Below are 26,552 nucleotides of genomic sequence, written 5' to 3'. Positions count from 1 at the left end.
ATTATTTTTTCTAGCTTAGAGGTAAAGAACGCCTTCTGTGTTAAGAAGTCATATTTTTTCTGAACTTGAATGTGTTCGATTTACCAAAGTGAGGTCACAGCAACCATCCGTTTCTCTGGGGCTCCCGGTGAATAGCGATGAGAGGCAGTATTCTCCACCCAAACGCTACTCTCCGCTGCCACGATTTCATCTCGCGCCCTCGGGAAAAAAAACATGCCCCGGGGCTCACGGCGCGCAGACTGAGGGAATAAAATGCCACTTCTGACGGGGTGTCAAACTCTCACATATTTCCAAATGAACTATAATACATTATAGTGAGATTATGAAGCCAGCGCTTCTTCAATAACGTCGTTTCACGAAACAGTGCATGTCAACACATTTAATGTTAATATATTGACTATGTTCTCGATATTTTCATTTTAAATTACTGATATCTCGCAATAAGGAGACATACATCTGCTCATCTGATATGCAGGCATATCATTATTTACAAATCGAAAAAAAAAATATCAAAGGTTGAGGGGATCTACTAGTTGAATATTCAAACACATATGAATGCGTGGCAGTCCATGTAAATTGTCTATAGATTATACAAATCAGACCCAATACTTTTTCAGATTGATACAGATGCGTTATTCCGGCTGGTATAAAAAAAATCCCCCTATAAATCTATTGGTTGTGGTCTCGGCGGCGCCTCTGTCCAATGCTTTGCTCATGAGGCTGCAGTTCTATTTGGGAAGTTGGCAGCTCGCGACAAGCTCTTTACTCTCACGCTCGCAGTTCGACTCTGGAATTATGAGCAGAGCTGGTCAAACCTGTACCTTGTTTTGAAATTTATTCCCAGAGAATTGAGACCATGGAGATTGGCATCCGCATCCTCATTGTGTTCCTCGTCTCACAGGTAAGCAGGATCGTTTTATGTGGCAATGCATAGCTCCCACCCGCATTTGTTCATCCATGATTTATATTCCAGTCTTTAACATGCCACTTAACTAACTGCAAGGGGGGTAATGCTGATTTGCATTGCATATCCAACGATATTGCATGCTTGTCTCCATAGATTGAATGAAACCTAGATATAAAATAAACTACATTAAGCCAATATCATTTCAGAACGGTGAAACGTACAGTAACTTAATAGCACGAAAGATATGATTGGGAAGCAGTCGAGGAATAATACTGCCAGTGATTTACATGTAGCATTTGCGGCACCTAGTCGTTTTGGGGAGTGAGTGTCGAGTTTGGCATTAATCTGCAGTGGTCAGACACTCGTTTTAGAGATGCCGTTCACATTTAGCCGTCCATTAAGGACATCGGGGTAATGTGTGGAGCTATGTGCAAATCACGGCCGAACTCTTGTCTCCAGCCACATCAATATTCCGCTCAGCTACAAAGTTGAGCGTTTCTTTGGCTCTGTCTGTGTTCATGTGGGTGAACGAACGGTGTGAAGGGAGGATTCACATGGCAGGCAGCTCTTGAGCTCTCTGAGAGTATAACTGAAGCAGTCTGTCTAACTTGAATAATAAGGCCAGGGTGGTATTGGACGCTAGGAATGCAATTTAGATGCATTTTCTTGTATATATTTTCCATCTCCGTTTCCTTTTGACAGCCGCCTCTAATGTAGGCTATACTTGCTCAGATAGCTCGCTGCCAATCTTATCTGGCATTCCTTTGGAGAGACTGATAACTTGGAGCAGATGCCTCCGTCAATCACACTTTGCTCTATTTAAGTGCTGAAGGGCAACATAGCTGAATAATGACACAGCAAAATCAGCCTAGTAGGCGACCAATTTTCAAAGCCTTGGTAGTTTGTAGGCTACTGTTACTCATCATTGCAGAATGAAGTCGCGATGAAAATATGAAACATGGGGACATTTTACCACGGTGTGCACTCAACAGGTGCTGTCGATGGCCTTGTTTGAGACCTGGATTCCTAGTAGGCAGCATCAAAGGTGACCACTGTCCGGTGAACACCCAGTTGTCTCTCTCCATCAAAGGGCAAGGTGCAAGCAGTCACAGGCGCAGAATTTTGACCATCACGATTAGTAGCTTTACTTTTCATATTTATTAGTTGGAGCCCGGATGTTTGTTACTCAACTTTTGCTATGAGTAGCAGCATTCTCAGGTTACCAAACAGACTCAGTATTGTACTACTGCTAAACTTGCACAGCATTTATTTCCACTGATGTCTGGCTAAAATGGCAGAAATTAACATACATTGTTAGATTAAAAAATAGAGTTAATCGGGTGCTGGCTGCTACATGTGAATGAAGGAGAAATAAAAGTGAATTCCTGCTGCATCTGGAGAGAATGGGTCCCAGACTGTTACTGCCAGAGTTGTCTGGCTCTCTGTTGGCCCAAATGCCAGATCAACACAACTTACATTAAAGTTCTTATAGCTGTACCTTATGCCTCTATCATGTCCTGTTACCCCATGTGTAATATCCCATGTTAATCTGCCTATAACACACTGAATACAGCCCAATATCAGTATATTACTGTACACTCTGTGTGTGATCAAGTGAACCACTGTTATTTATAGCAAGCAGCCCAGGTAGGGCGCCAAGTTTGCCTCCAGAATAAGCTGCTGCTGTGCCCCCCATAAATCCCTGTATTTGAAATGAAACGCTAAGCAGTTGAGAGCCTCAGCGATGATTCAGAATAAGAACACCACAGCCGGGAGGTGCAGGTGCCAATATTTCTCTATCTCTCTCTCTGCCGTTCTCCCTGTCTCTGGCTCTCCTTTTCTCCCTTCCTTTTTACCTCTTTTTCTCTGAAGCAGTCTTGTGGACCTGGAGACTGTTTATTTTATAGACTTATCTAAGTATTTCCTCAAAAGGCACAGCACTGTGCAGGTGGTTTTAGGGAATGAAAGGGGAAAGATAAAGGGCAAGAAAGTGATGTGCCTCTCTTCTGTAAGATGACTGCAATACAGGCAGTAGTTATTCTTTTCTCCGCTAGCACCTGGGAGTCAGTCAGTGAGCTCGGCCGGGAAGATAGATTTGTTGCTCTGGACGTTTATGGGTCTGGTGGTCAACAGACTGTTAAAGTCCCCTCTAAGCCTCCCTGCAGTGTGAGTGTGACAGGGGGGTGTTGGCAGTCCAGGGGAATGTTAAAGTGACTGTTCAAGGGGGAATGGGAGAGCGAGCGTCACCTTGGTGCCTGAAAACAGACAGACAGGAGTGCCCACCTCAGTGACCCTCCTCTCCTCTGCCCACGGCTCACTCCACTGATCCAGCAGTATCAAAGAGAAGGGACACAGCCATGCCCGCATGTCAACTCCATTTATTACTGCAGCAGCAGGTGCGGGGACAGGGGACTACAAACACACTCCACTGCCTGCCCTTGGCCAGTTAGACAAATACACACACACAAACACACACATAAACACAGACACATACGCTCATATCGCTGCCAAAATTCAAGATGCACACAAGCAAATTTGATTTGCTGAGAATATAAATCTTATCCCTACTGAGGCGAGTGCTCAGAGGTAGAAAACATCTCTGTTTTACATTTAACATTTACATTTTCATTTAAGTCATTTAGCAGACGCTCTTATCCAGAGCGACTTACAAATTGGTGGATTCACCTTATGATATCCAGTGGAACAAGCACTTTACAATAGTGCATCTAAATCTTTTAAGGGGGGGGGGGGGGGTGATCTTAGATCTTAGTGATCTTATCAAGCTTAGCTAAGCCAAAAAGTATAAAGTCATCCCTCCCTTCCCACACACACACAATTCCCAGCCATGCCCTCAATTAACCCTTTAGCCTACTTTTACAATGAACCTTAAAGTTTGGGAGACGTTTTGGATACAGAGTAGGCTAAACCACATTCCTCCCAACATTCTGTATCTGGTGTTTGGTGTTTTGAGGAGCTTTGTATTTCCTAGTGTTAATTATGTCCAATGAGGGAAGCCAGTCATTAGTGCTGATGGCTATCGCATTCTCTCTCTCTCTCTCTCTCTCTCTCTCTCTCTCTCTCTCTCTCTCTCTCTCTCTCTCTCTCTCTCTCTCTCCTCTCTCTCTCTCTCTCTCTCAACTTGTGAGGGGTGCAGCACTCCACCCAAGGTCAGCTATGGATCTGATGATTCATACCCCCAGATCTATTTGTGGAACTGGGTTACAGATGAACATCAAAACAGCCTGTTATCAGCCCTCGGCCATGAACACACAGGTCAGGTGGCTTGACCCCAGCATCCTCCTACATGTCATGGATGAGCTGCGTGTCCAGTGGTAATGAGTGATTATGTAGACATTAGCTGTTGGAGGGTTGAAAGTCTTGCTCTCCAGTGGTGTAATGAAGGAAAGGTATTAAAGGAGAGAGCCAACCCTGTGATGTTAGAGACGTTGGAGAGCTCTTAAGAGTTGATTTGGGTGTAGCTGTTATTGATGGCAGCCATACTGGAGTAAAAGCTTCCTGGAAATGATGATGCTGAAGGAAATGCACCTGCGTGAATGCACGCATGCACGCACACACGCACGCACGCACGCACGCACGCACACACACACACACACACACACACACACACACACACACACACACACACACACACACACGCTGTCTTAATGGAAGACTAAGCGAAGCAGGGAGCGAGCAGATCTCCAGTGCTCTCTCCCCTGATGATTGTGGTTCAGCGGTTCACTTTAATGGACTGTAAGGTCTTAACTCTGTTCACGGAGTGTTTGACCTTGTGGGAAAGTGAACCATCCATATCTTCTCTGCCTGGAGCAAAGCAATTTAGCTCTCATGGAATGGAGGGGTAGAGGACTGCGAGGTAGGACTGGAGGGAGATGTTTTCCCAGCCAGGAAACTCAGATAATTACAGTAAATACTGTATGTCCCCACACAGAGAGCTCTCCATTTGAATCTATCCAGGTTTAATATCGGCCTGCTGTAGCCTAATTATACAAAATGCCAATGGATATAAATTCAATAAATGTGACAACTGAAAAGGTTTCTGTCATGGGAAAATGAAATAATGGCTTATTTGTGTGCCTGTGTTAGTGTAGAGAGAGAAAGAGAACCTTGTGAACTGGCAGACAGTGTTTGGCTGTATTTATGTTATGAGCACACACATGCACAATCACACACACACGTTTTGTTCTTCTATCCTAGTGGGGACCAAAAATTAACTTCCATAAAAAATCCTATTTTCCCTAACCCTAACCTTAACCCATAACCCAAACCCTAAACCTAACTCCTAACCGTAACCTTAAATCTAACTCCTTACCATTACCCCTAACCCTAATTGTAACCGTAACTCTAAACCTAACCCCTAAGTTTAAAATAGCCTTTGTCCTCATGGGGATGTGGGAAATGTCCCCACAAGGGAGAATTGTTCTTGTTTTACTATACTTGTGGGGACTTTTGGGGATTTTAGGTCCACACAAGGAAAGAAGAACACACACACACACACACACACACACACACACACACACACACACAGTAGAGCAGGGTAAAGTGGAGGAGGAGATGGCAGTGGGATGGCGTCACCCTGTTTCCACGATGTCTTCATCTCTTCGTCTGTTTGCTGTCATCCTTCCGTCAGGCAGATAATTGCTGGGGAAGAGCTGCAAAGCCCGGGACTCCCAAATCCTCAGTACAAACAGAAACAGCCAGGCAGCCAGAGAGAGAGGGAACCAGTGACTGTCTGAGGCTGAGCATACTGCACTGCTAGCAGGCAGTCTCTGTTTCCATGCCAGACTCTGTTTGTATCACTCTCTCTCTCTCTCTCCATTCTCTCTCTGCTCCCTCATTCTCTCACATTTAAAACATGTATTCATGAGTACTCACGACTCACACTCTCTCTCTGTTTTTCCTGCCTCCCATTCAAATTCACCAACAACACAGACAGAACACATCCCAGTCAGAGATGTACACAAGCACACATTGTGGCTTTAATTTGTGTCTATGTGTATGGGGGTGACAGAGCACATGCTCATTATAAGGCTGTGTTCTTGTGTCCTCTGTCTGTGATGATTCCATCCCGTTGTATAAGTATGAGCTGCTGCGTGTGTCTGTGATGATTCCATCCCGTTGTATAAGTATGAGCTGCTGCTTGTGTCTGTGAGGCTGAGACTATAGGACATGGTAATGATCTATCAGTGTGTAGTGAGGTATTGAGAGAGAGAGAGAGAGAGAGAGAGAGAGAGCTGGTATGTGAGTGCTGCTGAACCCTGGGCAAGCATCATCTACTCAGCAGGCTCTGTGGGAGCCAGACAGACCAGCCAGCTGAAAGATGAGAGAGACGCTACATGAGGCATGGTAATATGGAGCTGCTTACGGTGCACTATCCCCCTGTATTATACAGTGCACTATCCCCCCTGTATTATACAGTGCACTATCCCCCTGTATTATACAGTGCACTATCCCCCTGTATTATACAGTGCACTATCCCCCTGTATTATACAGTGCACTATCCCCCTGTATTATACGGTGCACTATCCCCCTGTATTATACAGTGCACTATCCCCCTGTATTATACAGTGCACTATCCCCCTGTATTATACAGTGCACTATCCCCCTGTATTATACAGTGCACTATCCCCCTGTATTATACAGTGCACTATCCCCCTGTATTATACAGTGCACTATCCCCCTGTATTATACGGTGCACTATCCCCCTGTATTATACGGTGCACTATCCCCCCTGTATTATACAGTGCACTATCCCCCCTGTATTATAGAGTGCACTATCGCCCCTGTATTATACAGTGCACTATCCCCCTGTATTATATGGTGCACTATCCCCCTGTATTATACGGTGCACTATCCCCCCTGTATCATATGATGGACTATCCCCCCTGTATTATACAGTGCACCATCCCCGTGTATTATATGGTGTACTATCCCCTGTGTATTATACGGTGCACTATTCCCTCTGTATTATACGGTGCACTATCCCCCCCTGTATCATATGATGCACTAGCCCCCCTGTATTATACGGTGCACTAGCCCCCCTGTATTATACGGTGCACTATCCCCCCTGTATTATACGGTGCACTATCCCCCTGTATTATACGGTGCACGCTGTATTAAAAGGGTTGTGAAATACTAATGAGCGGCGTGATGATGACTTTGGTGCTTAACAAGGAGAAGCTCTTCCCTCTGGACGGGGAGGTGTGTGTGGACGCATGGCGTTGGGAATGATGGATGACAGGGGGGAAGATAAGTGGGAGGCAGAGAGAGATCTGCATCTCCCTGATTTATGGTGTGTGTGTGTGTGTGTGTGTGTGTGTGTGTGTGTGTGTGTGTGTGTGTGTGTGTGTGTGTGTGTGTGTGTGTGTGTGTGTGTGTGTGTGTGTGTGTGTGTGTGTGTGTGTGTGTGTGTGTGTGTGTGTGTGTGTGTGTGTGTGTCACTCCCGCTGATTGCTGCACTTTCACTGGAGCAAACTTTTTACATACTTACCTTTTCACTTTTCTATTCCTCTGCCTCTCTAACTCTGTGCCTGTGATTTTATGACTCTGTCCCCAGCCAGTGCGTCTCTGAGGGGCTGAACTCTCTGTGCCATTTCAATGTGGCCTAGCATTACAGCAGTCTCTTGGAACAAGCCAAATGGAACACTTGTTCTGAATGTAGCCCATTATGCTCTTTCCCTGCCACCCTCCGAGCTCGGAGAGAGGGTGGTAACCAGTGGAGACATTAGAGGCCATGGCTCTCTTCAGAGAGAGGTGGTCCTTTTTCACCCCTGTCTCGTGCTCTCCCCCCTGCTCACTAGTCCACCTGTTGCCTTTCATCTTCTGTAATCCACATCAGAAGGTGTGAGCAGAATGTCACATCGGGGAGAGAGGGAATCAATCAACCTGCCTCCACCCCGACAACCGCAGTACTTCCCCTGGACTGCAAGATGGCGACATGGAGCCAGATATCCTATTGGGATGGAGACCGTGACAATGCTCTTCAGATCTACCTACCCAGCCCCATTGTTTGAAGTGTGTGTTTTCGAAAATGCTTTGCCAAAGCAGATTGGAGATTAAACATGTGAACTTGGCCGTCAGAAGTGAGTTACCGTCGGAGGACTAGGAATTAGAACATCCAAAGCACTATATTGGTAAGGAGGTCGCTTGCAGGCAATTAGAATAGCTTTCCCCTTTTATTGCTTTTGATGTCGTCGTGTGGTGGAATGAGTGAGCCAGTACTTTAGTCTGCCTTTGACTGGGGGCTGGAAGTTAAATTGATTTAATTTAGATACAATTAATATCCTCTTTTAAGGGTTTGGTGGTTGTGTAATGCAGTCTGAAATGATGGGTGAAATAGAAGGGATGTTATTGCCAATGACCTTTTCCATACCATAGTCATCATCCACCATATACAGTGGCTATCACCTAGTTTTATTTGCATTACAAAGTGGGATTGAAATAGATTTAATGTGAATTTTTTTGTCATTGATCTACACAAGATACTCCATTATCTCCATGGCTCCTGAGTGGCGCAGCGGTCTAAGGCACTGCATCGTAGTGCTAGAGGCATCACTACAGACCCCGGTTTGAGCGCGGGCTGTATCACAACCGGCCGTGATCGGGAGTCCCATTGGACGGCACACAATTGGTTCAGCATCGTGAAGGTTTGGCCGGGGTAGGCCGTCATTGTAAATACGTTTTTATAATAATAATAATGTCATAGTGAAAATAAAATAATATGTTCTATAAACGTTTACAAATTAATAAAATTAAATAACTTAAACATAGCCGTTGCGTAAGTACTCACCCCCTTTGTTTAGGCTTTTAAAAAAAAAAGAAAGTGGTTTAACAAATCACATAAATTAAATGGACCTGTGAAATAATAGGGGTTGACATGATTTTTGAATGACTACCGCTTCCTCTTTCCCCCATACATACAACATTTCAAAAATGGCCCTCAGTCAAGTATTGAATATCAAGCACATATTCAAATACAAAGACCAGGGAGCTTTTTGAAAGCCTCATAAAGAAGGGCAGTAATTGGTTGCTGGGTCACAATAACAAATCAGACATTCAATATCTCTTTATTAAGCATGGTCAAATTAGCATTATAAATTGGGTCGTTCGAGCCCTGAATGCTGATTGGCTGACAGCCGTGGTATGACAAAACATTCATTTTACTGCTCTAATTACATTGGTAACCAGTTCATAATAGCAATAAGGCACCTGGGTTTGTGGTATATGGCCAATATACCATGGCTAAGGGCTCTATCCAGGCACTCCACGTTGCGTCATGCATAAGAACAGTCTGTGTTATATTGGCCATATACCACACCTCCTTGTACCTTATTGCTTAATTATATTATGCTGTGGATGATGTATTAAACCACCCAGACACATCAAAGATACAGTCGTCCTTCTGAACTGAGCTGCAGGACAGGATGTCACCATGAGGTCATTGGTGATTTTAAAACAGTTACGGAATTCAACGGCTGTGATCAGAGAAAACTGAGGATGGATCAAAAATATTGTAGTGACTCCACAATAATAACCTAAATGACAGAGTGAAAAAAGAATACAAATATACAGAATACAAATATTCCAAAACATGCACATGTAAGCAACCAGTGGAGGAAAAAGTAGCCAACTGTCATACTTGAGTAAAAGTAAAATTATACTTAAAAGTTTTAAAGTATTTGGTTTTAAATTTACTTAAATAGCAAAAGTAAATGTTATAGCAGAAATATACTTAAGTATCAAAAGTAAAAGTATAAAATTTTTCAAATTCCTTATGTTAAGCATAATTTTCTTGTTTTTTTAATTTACAGATGGCAAGGGGCACGCTCCAACACTCAGACATCATTTACAAACGGAAGCATGTGTTTAGTGTGTGAATTAGACCATTTTCTTGTCCTGTTAATCATTCAAAATGTAACGAATAATTTTGGATGTCAGGGAAAATGTATGGAGTACATAATTTTCTTTAGGAATGTAGTGAAATAAAAGTAAAAGTTGTAAAAAATATAAATACCGTAAATTCCGGACTTTTTTCCCACGCTTTGAACCTCGCGGCTTAAACAATGATGCGGCTAATATATGGATTTTTCCCGCTTTCAAATTTGTGGGTCCTGACAGCGTGGAGCATTGTCAAAAAAAATCCACTATCATCAACGGGTTTTGAAAGGCTGGACTGCTGCGTGTTGAAGAGGGCTCAGCGGGGGATTTGCCTCCGGATGAAAGTGACGAGAGCGACAATGAAAACGATCCAATATCGGATGAAGCAATTCTGAGGCTATTCAACTCCGACACCGAAGGAGATGACTTCAGTGGTTTCAGTGCACAGGAGGAGGAAGATAGTGACCAATGACTTTCTTGGTAGGCTACTGTTTACTGCAAATTTTTTATTTTTTGTTACAAGCCGTGTTTCGTTAAAACCTATTTATTTTTGTTACAAGACGTGTTTCGTTAAAGCCTATTTATTTTTGTTACAAGCCGTGTTTCGTTAAAGCCTATTTATTTTTGTTACAAGCCGTGTTTCGTTAAAGCCTGTGTAAAGTTAATTTGTTTCAATGTACCGGTAGGCACCTGCGGCTTATAGACATGTGCGGCTTATTTATGTTCAAAAAAATATATATAATAATTCAGTGGGTGCGGCTTATATTCAGGTGCGCTCAATAGTCCGGAAATTACGGTAGTAAAAAAAACGACTTAATACTTAATACTTTCAAGTATTTTTACTTAAGTACTTTACACCACTGTAAGCAGCAAGGCACTAAAGTAATACAATTTTTAGCTTAAATGCAAAGCCTTATGTTTGGGGCAAATCCAACACAACATATCACTGAGCAACTGCCTCCTTATTAAAGCATGGTGGTGGCTGTATTATCGTATGGGTATCCTTGACATTGGCAAAAACGGGAATTTTTCAGGATGAAAAGAAACTTGATGGAGCTAAGCACAGGCAAAATCCTAGATTAAAACCTGCTTCAGTCTGCTTCACACCAGACACTGGGAGAGGAATTCACCTTTTAGCAGGACAATAATCTATAACACAAAGCCAAATCTACACTGGAGTTGCTTACCAAGAAGATGTTCCTGAGTGGCCAAGTTACAGGTTTTACTTAAATATGCTTGAAAATCTATGTCAAGACTTGAAAATTGCTGTCTAGCCATGATCCCCAACACCTTGAAAAGAATAATGGACAATAATAATGCTGTGACTGATGTATCTAGCATTCAATCAGAGGGGTGAATACTATTTTAATCAAGGTATATTAGTGTTTTATTTTTCATTCATCTTAAAAAATATCTATCATTTCTATTCCACTTTGACATTACAGAGTATTTGGTGTAGATTGTTGACGAAAAATTACAATTAAATACATTTTAATCCCACTTTGTAACACAATAAAATGTAAAGAAATCCAAGGGGTGAATACTTGTGATACCCAATGTACTTTGTTTTGTAACCCGTACAATGTTTGATGTGTAGTATCACATCCATCATGTAGCATGTTACTGTAATTCCATTCCATCAGACATGAGAAAGGCACAGAATCCCTTTGAAGATTGTATGACCGATGAACGTCACTTTTATATGAACATTATGTGATAGTAACAGAAAGGCAATTAGAAATTGGGAGCTGCTGTGCCTATTTTGACACATAAAACCCAGCCCATTTAATTTGTGTGTACAGAACACGTCTGTATAAAGTAATATCTATTTAAAAAGAACCCTCTCTTGAATGCTGCTCTAAAGAACCCATTTTATGCCACTGAAGTAGAAGAGAAGCTGTGATTGTTGGTGTATAGAAATCTCAAAGCGTGTTAGTTATTAAGCGGCTTTGCATAGCTATTCTGGGGGGACTGAAAGCTATTGTTCTAGTGTTGAGATAAGATTGAAAGGTGTCTGATTGCAGCTCTGTCATGTGTTCAGTCAGGCACTAGTGATCAGGAAAAAAATCTATACAGTTACGTATTGGTATATTATATTTGACGATATATCATATGGTACCGTTTTGACAATATTGCCACATTATTTTTGCGCTAGTTGGTTGTACCTGCACCAAAACTCCAGTATTTTTCCTTCGTAGCTTGTTTTACATCTTCTTTTTAAGTTGGTGGCCAATTTGTTTTCAGCACTTTTATTTCCATGACTGATCAAAACTCTATTTTTCTCATGGCTCTCTCTTGTCCTTCTGCATTGCATTGGATTAAAGTACAGACTCAGAGCTAGAAAATGGTATATCATGCACTATAGTTGAGGAACAATGGGAAAGTAATTCTGCTTTGAATGTTGTAACCCCACTTTTGAGAAAATGGCACTGGAGAGGTCTTCTTTGTCGACACCCATTTTTTTCACATAAATATTTTGCACAAACACAGTCCTGACAAAGTTATGTCCAGAATGTGACCAGTTTATTATAGGATGGAATGATCAGACATTCACAGAAGTAGCTACACCATAACACAATCATCCAATTGAAAAAATGTAGGCTACATTTGTTCTAGCGCTAACTAAGGAAAGATTGACTTAACACAAGCTGCCATGCTTGTTTTCTTCCGCATCAACCAAAGATAATAAGAGGAGACAAGATGAGTTTGATCTGTTTATAGTATGCATCTTGATGGGGGTGTGTCGTCTACGATCATCTACTTCCCTTTATTCACTTTCGGAAGTTTACCCGAAAGATGAGTGAACCATTCCTTCACCTCATTATAACATCTTTGGTCTGACAGATTACGTGACACCCAGAATTCATTGTATAATGTCAACTAATATGGCACCATACATAGCTGGCAAATAGCTTAGCTCATTATAATCAGTACAACCTTCCAAAAGGTATTTTACACCAATCATAGGTGTCCATTACAATCTATGGAAAAATCAGAATGCATTATTTGTCACTAGTACTTGAAAACATGTGAATAAAACTGTAAATACATTATGGTCCATGCGTACATACGTACTGTTTGTGCCTACAGTAGAAACGACAACACGATATACAGACTAGGAACGCACACATGTCCAAAGTTATTATTTGTAAGGAAAACAACAAGGAAGGCAAAGCGAGCGCCAGCAAGAAAGTTTTCCAATTCTTCCAAGACTGCGCAAATATATGCATACTTGATCTGCGCAAACATGAGTGAAGTGCGGTGAAATGGGCTACTTCTATGTGAATTAATGAGGAGGCAGAACACACCTCAATTCAAACTGTCATTAGAAAATACAACTTGTTAGAAAATAATTTCAAACTGACAAGTTGAAACATAGCCTATAGATAATTAGCAGGCAGCGCGTGTTAACTGTCCTATTGCGTAATAATCACATTTTGGAACAGTGCATTCTGACATCACCTGCATAAAACAACTCACGCTGGGGCGACCGTTAGAGATATTTGGAACGCACTGTGAAAAGGTTAAAAATGAATTTAGTATATGTCAATTTACCAAACTAGGCAACTAAAAGCAATTTTCTAAACAATGTTTTGGTTCGTTTCTATCTTGTTAGCTAGCTAGCTAACGTTAAGTTAGCTGGCTAGCCAGTTCAAATAATGACCATATCATATAACTGACAACGTCTTAACTTGTATTGATTATTACATGAATATAAACTCATAACAAGATCATTATTTACAAGTTAATGGTGAGCTAATTACAGAAAACAGCATACGGTTGTGAGTGTGACAAAATAAAAACAGGGAATCCTATCGGAGAATTTTAGAACTTGGACACTGTCTCATTGGTCTAATGTTTTATCCTAATTTGACATTGATGCAGTTCATGTTGTTCTTCACATTACCGTCTCTGGTAAACACACACTATATCAAATAAAATCAATGTTTATTTGTCACATGAAGATGATACAGAAAGTGTAAATGGTACAGTGAAATGGTTACTTTCATAGTGGAGTCTTTTATTTAGACATGTAGCTAGCTAGCTAAACAATGAACCATAATCCCAACTCATAATGTTACTACCCTGCATGAGTCTGCTGGTAGCTAAAACTAACCAACTAGGTTCAATGGTAGCTAGCAAGCTAACATTAGGCTATAACTAGCAATACAAATGGCTCTGAGATACGAATACGATTACTACACAGACCATACACGTAACGTTAGTTAGCTAACTAACAGTATGCTTTAACTTGCAATGAATTTTCTTTTGAAACGTATAATATCTGAAAATGTAGCTAGCTAGACCCTCTTACCCGAATACATGGATGAACGCTTCTCCCTCTTTGTCACGGATGCCATGGTTGCCCAGACATTCCACTGATTTCAAAACTCGGTCCTCCAGAAAGTGTAGAGCATCTTTCAAAAAAGCTGTGTTAGAAGGATTACCTACACAGACTGAGCAGCTCATGTTATAGACAGAAGCATGCTACATGGCAGGCCAATCTGAACTCATCTCTCGGCATGTCCAGCCCATTTTTATTTATATTTTTATTTTATTTCACCTTTATTTAACCAGGTAGGCCAGTGGAGAGCAAGTTCTCATTTACAACTGCGAGCTGGCCAAGATAAAGCAAAACAGTGCGACAAAAACAACAACACAGAGTTACACATGGGATAAACAAACATACAGTCAATAACACAATAGAAAAATCTGTATACAGTGTGTGCAAATGAAGTAAGGAGACAAGGCAATAAATAGGCCAATAGTAACGAAGTAATTACAATTTAGCAATTTACACTGGAGTGATATATGTGCAGATGAGGATGTGCAAGTAGAAATACTGGTGTGCAAAACTCAAACAAATATGGGGATGAGGTAGGTAGTTGGTTGGATGGGCTATTTACAGATGGGCTGTGTACAGCTGCAGTGATCGGTAAGCTGCTCTGACAGCTGACGCTTAAAGTTAGTGAGGGAGCTAAAGGCTCCAACTTCAGTGATTTTTGCAATTCGTTCCAGTCATTGGCAACAGAGAACTGGAAGGAAAGATGGCCAAAGGAGGTGTTGGCTTTGGGGATGACCAGTGAAATATACCTGCTGGAGCGCGTGCTACGGGTGGGTGTTGCTATGGTCACCAGTGAGCTGAGATAAGGTGGAGCTATACCTAGCAAAGACTTATAGATGACCTGGAGCCAGTGGGTTTGGCGACAAATATGTATCAAGGACCAGCCAACGAGAGCATACAGGTCGCAGTGGTGGGTAGTATATGGGGCTTTGGTGACAAAACGGATGGCACTGTGATAGACTGCATCCAATTTGCTGAGTAGAGTGTTGGAGGCTAATTTGTAAATTACATTGCCAAAGTCAAGGATCGGTAGGATAGTCATTATCTCAGCCAGTCATGGCTTCCTGTCTTTTTCCGTGGCTAAACCAACTAGGCTTGTAATTTAACAAATGTATTTATTCATTTAATTTTAAGGTAAGTTCCAGAAGGCATTTCTGACAAAAGAACGCATTTTGATAAAAAAAAAAAAATGTTTACATTCAAATGCCTCTCCTGTGAAGTAGTAACGCACGAAATACACCTAGATTCCTGAAATGAGTCACATAGAGAATCAATAGAATCGTGAGGATCGCAATTAGGGCTGATCTCAATTAGTCGACTGGTCGATTGTATGGTCGATAGGCTGTTGGTCAACCAAGATTCTTTTTCGTCGAGCAGTAACAGTCAGCAGTTTAGACACACCTACTCATTCAAGGGTTTTTTCATTTATTTTTTACGATTTTCTACGTTGTAAAATAATAGTGAAGACATCAAAACTATCATATAACATATTTGGAATCATGTCGTAACCCAAAAAGTGTTAAACAAATCCAAATATACAAATCCCACTCTTGTGCCAGGCTCCCCAACATTACGCACTCCTGCCACCATCATTACGCACACCTGCCTTTCCCCGTCAAGCGCATCAGCGATTATTGGACTCACCTGGACTTAATCACCTCTGTCATTACCTCCCCTATATATATATGTCTGTTCCCCTGCTCAGTTCCCCGCTTCAGCATTAATGTTAATATGTTGTTTACCCGTATGCTGACGCTGTTCCTGGCTTGTTCCATGTCTGTTCCTCATTAAATGTTCAACTCCCGTGACCTGCTTCTCTTCTCCGGAGTCGGTCCTTACACTCTTGGCATTCTCTCAACCATCTTCATGAGGTAGTCACTTGGAATGTGAAGGAAAAGCAGCCAACAAGTGCTCAGCATATGTGGGAACGCTTTCAAGACTATTGGAAAAGCATTCCATGTTAAGCTAGTTGAGAGAATGCAAAGCTATCACAAAGGCAAAGAGTGGCTACTTTAAAGAATCAAAAATATATTTTGATTTGTTTAACGCTTTTTTGGTTACTACATTATTTCATAGTTTTGATGTCTTCACTATTATTCTACAATGTAGAAAATAGTAAAAATAAAGAGAAACCCTTTGTCAATAAAACTAAAATTCAACTGTTTAATACAAATTGTTTTGCGTTCAACTTGTAGCCCTGGTTGCCCGTGAAAAAAATGGTAAAACACTTAATTGTGAGGCTAGATACTGTATGAGGGCTGGACATGCAGCTAAATGAAAGTCAGATAAATGAAAGTCAGATAAATGAAAAGACTAATTTTGCTGGGTTCTCGGGACTGATAGGGTTAACACTCATTCTCTCAATATGCACACTAGACTACACACAGAAATGCACACACACACACACACACACACACACACACACACACACACACACACACACACACACACACACACACACACACACACACACACACACACACACAGTACCTGTACACACACATGCAAGCACACATATGCATGCTCATTATACATTTATCTTCAACCGCGTGCCATTATCTGATTTTCACGGCTCCGATCTGTGGGGAGTTTCAGTGAGCAGTCTAGATTTCTCTCTGGAACCAGCGGGCTGGATTTGATTTTCATTAGAATTTCATGTCTTGGCTGTCATATCCTCTCCCCACCCTGCACGCTTTGGTGGACACAATTTTCCGCTGCGGTGAACCCACACACGGTGGACTGGTTAGCTAGAGCCACACCGGGTGGCTGGTTAGCTAAAGCCACACCGGGTGGCTGGTTGTCAGTGTGTTGCACTGTTGAAGGCCTCTCTCGCACTGAGGCACTGTCCGACATCTATCAGAAACACCACCCCCTGCTTCTACACTCATAATCAAATACCATTTTATTTGTCATATGCGCCGAATACAACATGTGTCGACCTTAGCATGGAATGTGTGCTTATGAGCCCTTCCCAACAATGCAGAGTAAAAAAATTATAATACAAAGAAAAATAGCATACCTAAACACGCACACACACACACACACACACACACACACACACACACACACACACACACACACACACAGGCATACACCCAGTGACTGACAACACACATGGGTGTGTTGACAGTGTGTTGCTGTGTGTTGACAGTGTGTTGATATTTGCGACAGCGACTCTGCTGAATGTTTATCCTATTGTGAGAGCGCTGAATCGATGTGAGATAATTTGGTGCATCACAGTGCTAATGGAATCAGAAGAGAAGCAAGGTGTGGCTCTGGAGGAAATGTCCTGTTCATCATCCACTCAATGATTTCCAAATGTAAATGTCACACAGACTGCCCAGAGTATTTAACACAGGCAAACAGACAGCCAAGTGCCAAATCACTGTGAATGTTAACCTTCATAACATATCATGGTCAGACTCACTCAGCACATGGCAGGCCAGCAGTATGACTCACTAAGCTCTAAGCAGACAGTGGGAAGGACTCCAGTTCCTTAAATAAAAGCTACTGTCTGTCTAACACTGCTGGAAATATACTGCCTGTCAGCACCATAGTCATTACTGAGTGATTCATGTTCCCCTCCGTTTACAGTATTCTGATCTACCAGCTCTAATTTCTAATGCAGTATTGATGATACCAATAGAGTATTGGGGCAATCAAATCATAACCATTTCGTCAATCTGTTCAGTAGTTCTTGACCTGTATTGGGAGTCCATGCTCTTTTGTCTCCTGTGTTGCTGGTTATCTAGTGGGTCACAGACCCTGTCTGTGTTATCTCACCAGTAAGAGAACCCACGGTCATTAAAGGCCTAGTTTGGTGTGTAGCAGACATGCTTAAACTAGCATGCACTGTCTGATGATTTATTGCATGGTGAATCCTCCTGTCCCAGCACATTTCCCTTACCCATGTTCTGCTGCAGTCTCTAACCCTCTCTGGGAGTCTACATGGTAGTGCTACGTTTCTCACTACTAAGTGCTTTTTGCATAAAAGCTGTGCGTTTGTTCTTTACTGTGTGTATTGTGTATAGTAGAGAGGCTGTACAAAAGTGGCAGGCTACAAAGCCCACCATAATAACCGATGTTTGTATTAGACTTTCATGTATGTTTCCTGAGAGCTCACATTATTGAAGGAGGTATGTATTTGATCCTTTTTTGTACTTGGAGTTAGAGCTGTGGGTTCCGACAGAGATCTTTGTGGCACGGTCTGCCCTTTTCATGCTGCGGATGGGAGCGGGCGGTCAGACAGACGACTTTGGGATTCAAATATTTTGTTGGTTCATCAGATTATTTGGAAACGGTCGTCTTTCTTATTTTATGGATTAGCCTAGGACTACCTATTGTATTAAAAGCACATATTTGTCACACAATTCGCTGCTTCAACTTCAGTAGCCTACTGCTCCTCTCCTAGTGTGGCGTGTGAGATCCAGTGTGCCTAGTATATGTGTGGTCTCAATGAAATAGAGTAGGCTGCCTATGCATGGGCTGAGAATCACACAGCGGTTATCTTTCCAAGGAAATGAACTTAACTATGATTAGGCTATAGTTTACTACAGTATCTGACTCTGTAAATACATACTGATAATGGAAAAAGTGGAGGGTGCTCAACCAACGTGAGTCAAGGTGCAATCGAAACATTTGATTATCATTGAAAAGGAAAACACGTGGACAGGCTACCATGGTGAGAGAGCGTTGCACTTTTAAATTTTCAATAAATATTGATTACACATGTATTCCTCTCTTCCTGCAAATCGTCCTCCTAAAAGGAAGGCCAAAACGTAGCTCAAGGGAAAGTGCAAGTGTCCGCTGTCATCATTCTTGCTGCTTCAAGTTCAGTAGCCATACCTGCGAGATCAGGTGCACTTGTGGCCTCAGTTAAATAGAGTAGGCGAATGCCTATGCACGGGCCAAGAAACACGAGGCAGTTATCTCTCCAAGGAAATGTACTTCCTAAATATGATTAGGCTATAGTTTACTACATTGCCTACAAATAAATATTGATCACCAGTATTTGTCTCCGTCTGAATATCGCCCCACTCCTAAAAGCTCAAAAGAAATTCTCTCCAACTGTGCTCTCTTGAAACTATGTCTAGTAATACTGATAGCGTAATAGAATGGGCCACATTTTGATATTGCCTATAGGGCACAAAATCGCTGCGACCATGGCTGGCAAGTGAGCTGTGTCACATGCGCCTAAAATAACATTGCGGGACTGTGGTTGGGTTCGGACCAGTTCTTGCGGTAGCGGGTGGGAGTGTCGGACAGAAAGCCAGCAGGTGCTGACAGGGTTCGGTATTAAAAGCTGCTGGTGCAGTGTTTTTCAAACTCCTCTCTGTGTTCAGTGAGCATTCTTGCTATGCTACTCCACATTTGGGAGATACTTTCATTTGGAGGTTTCAGTCCTCTCTTGACTTTGTCGAGTTGACAGTGTCACTTTCCATGTCAAAAAAATCTAACTGAAAGGTTGAAAGAGACACTTTATATCACAGTCACTTTCTTGTCCTGACTAGCATTTTGCTTTAAATAGATCTCATCACGTCTCATCATGTTTCCCTCCCTCTCTGCTGTGTCTGACCTCTCTGGGCTGGGCTGACTTGGCTCTGCTTGGCTGCCTCTGTAGTGTGGTGTTCTCCCTTCACACCCCAGGGTACGTTATTGACGGGAACGTAATGAGCATGTAGTGTCTGACCAACAGCTGCATCCACCCCCAGCATACCGCCAGACCGCCAGCTCACTCAGAGGGCACTTAGGGGTCAGGAGCTCAGCCTCAGACTCAGAACGGCTCTCTGATGATCACAAACTAAAGCTCTACCTCTCTAACTAACATTTTCACAATCTAATGTATAAGACAAGGATATAGTTTGATGTGTCATCTCCATAGACTGAGGTTTTAAGGTCATTAGATCCCAGCTGGGGGTCCAACCTCAAGGCATACAGCAGGTCCCCAGTCCACCTCAAGGCATAGTGCAATAGCTGACTACTCGTTGCAAAACGTCTCATCTGTCCCGAGGCAATACCGGTCACCTTCACTGAGAGGTGAAGCAGCAGTGATGTCCGTTTTAGCCTTCGGTCTGTGACACTGTCCTGTGTTCTACATCCTATCTTGTCCTACCACTTTGGTCTTTAGGACTTACTGTAAGTCCACATGATAAGTGTACTACACCTGTTGTACACATTGGATATAGCTGTTCCCATTGGATGTGACTATGTTGAAACTTAACTTTTCAGCTAAACAAGAAGAGAGATGATATTTCATCATCCGTGTTATTTTAGCTTCTCTATGTGCCAGCTCTGTCTTCATCTCTTCATCCAGTTGATGTGTGCTTGCTGGACCTGTCACAATGAAGGAAGAAAGTTGGTTTATTGTCTTAATGTTCTGTTTACCAAGCTGTTTTCTTGATGTTCAGCCTGAAGGTTGCAGCACTATGCCTGCTCATTGAACGCTAGTGGCTTTGACTGTTTATTTAGCTGGAGTCAAAGCTGCCCAGCAGCATTCAGTCACTGAATTTAACCTCAGCACCCCCCCTCTCTCTGAAAGGCCAAAGTCCCCTAGTCTTCCATCAATCTTCCCTGTATCAACACCAGCACCAGACCCAGCACCACACACAGTCTTGAGCTGCTGTGCACACAAACGCACTTAGCTGGGAATTAATATGCTCTCCCTAGTGCTGATGGAGAGGAGGGGGAGATGGAGGGAGGTAGAGAGGGTGTTTCTCACTCTTGAATGCCTCTTGGTGATGGGAGGACGTGGCCGCTGAGTTGTGCCACAGAAATGGGTCCTGACAGACTCATTTCTCATGCTCAGATTTCCTCAGCGTCCCCAAGTGGTGGGCGGTTGGTGCCCCAGTCCCACATAGAAGTGATAAATATTTATTTTGCTTGTGCGCAGATACTGATGAGCAGGGTACACTGGCCTCTTTGTCTCCCAGCCTTTAGGACTGTCAGAGCCCTCAGGGGAAGGTAATGAGGAGAACTCATCGCCCTATCATCCCCTATCATCCCCTCTCTCTCTATTTCCTCTCCTCCTGCTAGTTTATAGTTTATAAAACAGCCACCATTTAAGATGATGTTAACTGTGTGGTCATATGATCTTTGCCCTCAAGCCTGAAACCTGTATCACTGAGGTATAGGATTAAACTTACAGCACACACACCACACTTCCAAATGTTGGAGAGAATAGCCACCAGTCTTTCTGTTCCAGTTCTCCATCTATTGTACCAGCTAAACAGTACCTAATAACATTCCTACTTTTCCAACACCTACAAGAATTCAAGTGAGAGATTATTCTATACAAGTATTACCCAGAATGCATCAGGATCAGCCTTGCCACAGGGTCAGGCGTGAACGGGAAATGTCCAGAAGGAATAGACAAGCTTCTCGCTCATTATTCTGATGGTTTCACTTTCCCCCTGAATTTTTTGTTGTTGCAGTGGATGCAGCTTTGGATGTGACAGATTTCAGTTCATTAGGCAAAACACATATTCAGTTATAACAGGCGTTTCTGCTAAGTGGTTGTCATTGCCATCATGGTAGCAGCAGAACCAGCAACCAGTAACATGCATTCATCATGAGGGTGTTGGACTCCCACTGACCACCCTCAAATATGTCTCTTAACATGCTGTTCCATTCTTTACTGTGATAAAGTGAAAATAGAAAATGAATTGAAGTAAGGAAGGAAGAGGCATGGATGCAATTTTCCATTAAACATTGCATTAAACAATGGTGACACAAACACATTTTTTTATTACCAATAAAGAGGAAAGAAAGGGATAGCAAATAAAAGTAGACTTATTTTCCATGATTGAATTTTCTATATGCCGTAGTACGGCCATAAGCAAGGAAATGAAAACTGACAAACATTAAACAGCCTTGTGTGTGTGTGTGTGTGTGTGTGTGTGTGTGTGTGTGTGTGTGTGTGTGTGTGTGTGTGTGTGTGTGTGTGTGTGTGTGTGTGTGTGTGTGTGTGTGTGTGTGCACCGTGCATGCCTGTGTGTGGATGCTTGCATGCCTGTGTGTGTGCAAGCGCTGGGTTTGTGTGTTTTGTTGCTGGAGTGGAGAGTATGTGGTGGTGTGTGAATGGTTCCAGGCAATCACTTTTATCCTGCTGGATCTCTCTCTGGGTAGAGAGATTGGCCTTTGTAGTTGTGATTGGAAGGAATTAAGGGCTGCCTTTGGTAGCTAGCAACAGCAGCCAACAGGGAAACAGCTTTAGCCATGCACTTCTGAATGTGGTGTGTGTGTGTATGTGTGTGCACGTGTGCCAGTACATGTGCACATCTGTGTGTGTGTGATCAGTGATTGATTTATCGCTGTGTAAAGTCGTCAGTCATGATGCATGAAAGAATAGAGGAGCTTTACTCAGTCGGAGCCTTAGGTTGTGAAACATCAAGCAGAGCCTTAATTGAGTTTAACTCTTTGAGGTGCTGCATCTACACTATAACAAATTATTTTTTGGGGGGGATGACCCAACTGCTGGGTTGCAGGTATTGGGTCACTCAGTTGGGTTGTTGTCTTTAAAAAAAAGCAAGATTGGGTTGTTGATGCTGGGTTGTTGAGATATGGGCCAGCGGGTCAGATCAGAAGACTGGGTTACCTGCGCTGGGTTACCAAACGACCCAAATTGGAGTGTATCCCTTATAGATAACTGGGAATTCTGTTACACATAACCCACCTACTGGAAGGCAGGTTGGCATTTATATTCATGAATCTTGTTCTGGAGGCAGCTCTGCAGAGTGGTCACTAGCTGGCACAGCCACAAAGTCATCAAATCTGATTTTAAATCTAACCCTAACCTTAACACTTACCTTAACCACACTGCTAACCCTAATGCCTAACCCTAACTTTAAATTAAGATCTAAAAGCTAGCCCATCTATCGGAAATCGCTCAGTTCTGCCTCCAGGGCAAGATTCATGACAATAAATGTCAACCTGCTGCTGGAAGAGTCTTGGATGCCAATACGTCAAGTAGTACTATCTGCAATAGCGTAGATGTATTGACTGTGTACTTGCCCTTTTCCCCCAGGAATGTACAACATTCCTAGAGAGCATCATAACTAAAACATATACAGCAGAACAGCTAATCCATAATATTCACTGATGTCCTCTCTTCAGTGAGTGGATAATGGAATTTCCATGTAATGATTGAGATGGGGAGAACAGTTCTTTCATTGGTTATTGGCCTTTTTGAAGCAGTGAGAGGTTAAAGCGGAGCAGCCTGTTGATATTCCCCCTCATTATTGTTTTCCTGCTCTGGGTTCTATCACAACAACAGCACCACGCTGTCTGATAGCAGCCTCCCTGTGCTCTGCCACGGGGAATAACAAATTGGGCTTGTTTTACAGCGAGGGAGCGTGACTGCACAAAGGCCTTGGATTTGTAGCGGGGGTGGCTTGAGAGAATGGTCTTTCCGCTTGAATGTAACTAAGCACAATGATGCAAGAGTTCAGACACAGACAGGCCTTGCTGTTAGGGTTCGTGGTTAGCCTTGGTTATCAAACATGTGAAGGGAGGGATGGTAGTAGTGGTACGGGAGGTAGAATCCCCTTCTGGTGTGTGTGTCTGTGATGTGAAGGTCCACACCAGGAACATCCCATTAATTCTAAGGCCCACACTGCCCAGAGGAGTCCGGCCTGTTCAGTTGCTCCTCATCACATACCCATTAAACCACAGCCAAGTTTACATGCAGGATTGTCTCTACGGGGCTCAGCCCTCTGGTCATGGGGAAGCTACCATTCAGCAGCCAGCACAGAGCTGGAATTAAAGGGCAAAAGTAAAGTGGCAGAACTATATTGTTATCGCTAAACAGACAACAATGTGTTATCATCATAAGGGGCCAGTGATGGGCCTCTGGCTGGTGGCCGCAGTGTGTTAGTGGCTGAAACAGCAGCTCTTGACTTTAGGCCCTTTCTCTTGGAGCACTTCAGGGCTGAAGTATCATTTTGTGGTGGGAGGCCTGGGTTGTGTTTCCCCTCCCCTCCTCCCATCCTCTCAGGCTGGTAGCAGTGAGGGGAGCCAGGGGTAATGGCAGGCCACTCCATGCCTGATCAGGACTCTCTGGGGCTCAGGAGGGACACTTAGATGACAGACAGAGACACAGTACATAGTGCCTAAGGGTTCTGTTTAGGCTCCTGTAGAGAAATGTAGTGAGGGGGAGGGATTCTACTCTGGCCATCAGTGGTGTCTGTTGCTGTGAAAAGTGGGAGGAGGGAGAGGGAGTGTGAGGGAGAGAGAAAATAAGCCAGCAAAGTAGAATACAGAGATTGACCAGGAAAGAGATAAGATTGGGAGAGAAATGGAGGGAATTAGAAAGGCTTTGAAAGAGAGGTGAGTGAAAGATGGAGAAAGAAAACCATGTATTCAAAGAGAGAGAAACAGAGGGATAGAGAGAGGGAGAGACTGTCTGAGCTGATATTTTATGAGATATCTTGTGTGTTTTGGCTCTGTATTGGTTTTCCCCTATTCGTTTCACATGATTCCCCATCACCTTTCCCTCTGGACCTTAGCCCCTGACTCCAGCCTGTGTTGCCCAGTACAAGCACCTATTTTTGGGCTTGGCCATGCGCTGAGGGGGGCTTAGATACACAGTAGTCAACAACCACGGCCTTCACGGCTTAGGTACGGTAATGTGAGTCAGCCTGTGGGAAGGCCAAGCTTTCCAGAACCTTACACAGGAGATGGGGGGGGGGGGGGGGGGGGCAGGACAGGGGAGTAGGAGAGGGAGAGAGGTGGAGGCACTCAATGTTTGAAAATTTATATCATGAATTGCAATTTTTTAAAATCCTATTCAGTATTTTATCAATGTCAATTAATCCCCAGAGTGTCTTTGAGGTGCCATAAAACCAACAACATCTAAATTAAGATTTACCCGGAATGCTATGAAGATAATACTTGGCAATGAGAAAACAGTGGCATAATTCACTCAAATGAATCAGAGCGTGCTAATGACAGCAGCAGAGAGAGACTAGTAATAATGGTAGAGGATGATGAAGAGGTTAAAGCACAACACAGGACCAGCTGCTACTCAGATTAGAGTGAAATTAAAACAAAATGACTACATCACATCAGAGATGGAGACAGACGACCGGGTGATCAAACAAAATGATGACAAACAACCCAACTCAAGTCCAACCCAGAGACTATAATACACCCTGAGAAGTCTGAGTCCCTCAGGCTCTTGTCTGCATCTGGCTCTCCCTCTACCTATCCCCCGTCTCCATCGCTCCTTCTGTATCACCTCTCAGTCCATAACCCGCTGCTGCCGGAGTGTTGTGGTACCTACAGATACTCTGCCGTGTATAGTCAGATGACTTCCATCCCCCTCTTGTTAGCCCTATAGCCCTGGCCTGTCCTGCTGCTGGACCATTGAACACATACTGTAATGAGATACGTGAAGGTGCCTGTTGTGTGGGCTATATAGGCATTGTTTGAAGCTCAATGTTCAATTGAAATCTCCCTACCATCATATCTTAGCCAATATGACACGAATTTAGATGAACATTTGCAAATCAACTTGATTGAAGGTACACAACATGAGTAGTCCATTACCGAGAACCACATACCAGATTTTTAACAGGGTTGTTAGCATTAGGGGGAAAAAAGTCAATATCTTGCCCAGTGTGAGCAAGCCCCACAAACAAATCGGTTGCACTGCACACAGTTTTCATGGGCACCTGCCGAGTTGACATTGTGTCTTCTTTTTACCGAGGGGGAGCTGTGGTGCTTGGGGAAGAGGGAGAGCAGGAACTGCTGCCTTGGCGGCCTGCTTGGCGGCCATGTGGTTCTCACGAAGCTCACATGCCAGCTCCATGATGAAATCTCTCCTGCCTACTGTCTCGTTAAGGCATTGCTTGTACTGTACAACACGTGCGCATTGATAGCAGCCATGTCAAGCTCGTTATAGAACATCGCAACAGGCCAGCGGCGAGTACCTCCTTTTACAGAGTACGTTCTTGCCATCTGGTCGAGTGCATCCACACCAAACTATTACATAAAGTAAAATATAATAGAAAAGGTTAGAATTATATAGAATAATAATACTAATAGCATTAACAATAATATTCATGTCATAAAAGGGGATCATTAGTGGTGTTTTGCAGATGGAACAGCTATCTGTATATGGCAGAGATATATATCTTTGTGCGATTGTAGTCTGTCACTGCCTCCGGTTTGTTCTTCTGGTCACTGCCAATGGCAACAGTGGGATGCATGGTGCTGAGGATGCAAACACTTGTATTTCATTTATATCTGTAAACCGTGAGTGTTGCTTTACCACTCTCCATCACTGATGTGGAGTACAGCTCCCCTGGTATGTTGTTTAGCACAGAGGGGGGAGGGGGGGGGGGGGCAGCTCCCGCCTTTGTTTGTTCACTGTTCCGAGCAGCCTAGTCTTCTTTGCAATCAACTTGT

The 26,552-nt window shown here is 43.1% G+C and overlaps 1 protein-coding gene across 1 annotated transcript in view; it reads left to right on the top strand.

Annotated features, from left to right (window-relative positions):
* Positions 1-717: 717 nt before the first annotated feature.
* The window catches only part of cdh13 (cadherin 13, H-cadherin (heart)), a 515,993-nt gene continuing 490,158 nt past the window's right edge, over positions 718-26,552 (top strand). The window contains exon 1 of the mRNA XM_045688176.2: positions 718-901. Coding sequence (XP_045544132.1) covers positions 857-901 — 45 coding nt within the window. The 5' untranslated portion in view covers positions 718-856. The remainder of the gene's footprint in view (positions 902-26,552) is intronic.

Source organism: Salmo salar, chromosome 10, assembly GCF_965601325.2.
Source record: "Salmo salar chromosome 10, fSalSal1, whole genome shotgun sequence".
Taxonomy (NCBI): Eukaryota; Metazoa; Chordata; class Actinopteri; order Salmoniformes; family Salmonidae; genus Salmo; species Salmo salar.
Note: the sequence above shows the minus strand (reverse complement) of the source record. Positions and strands in the feature narration are given on the sequence as shown.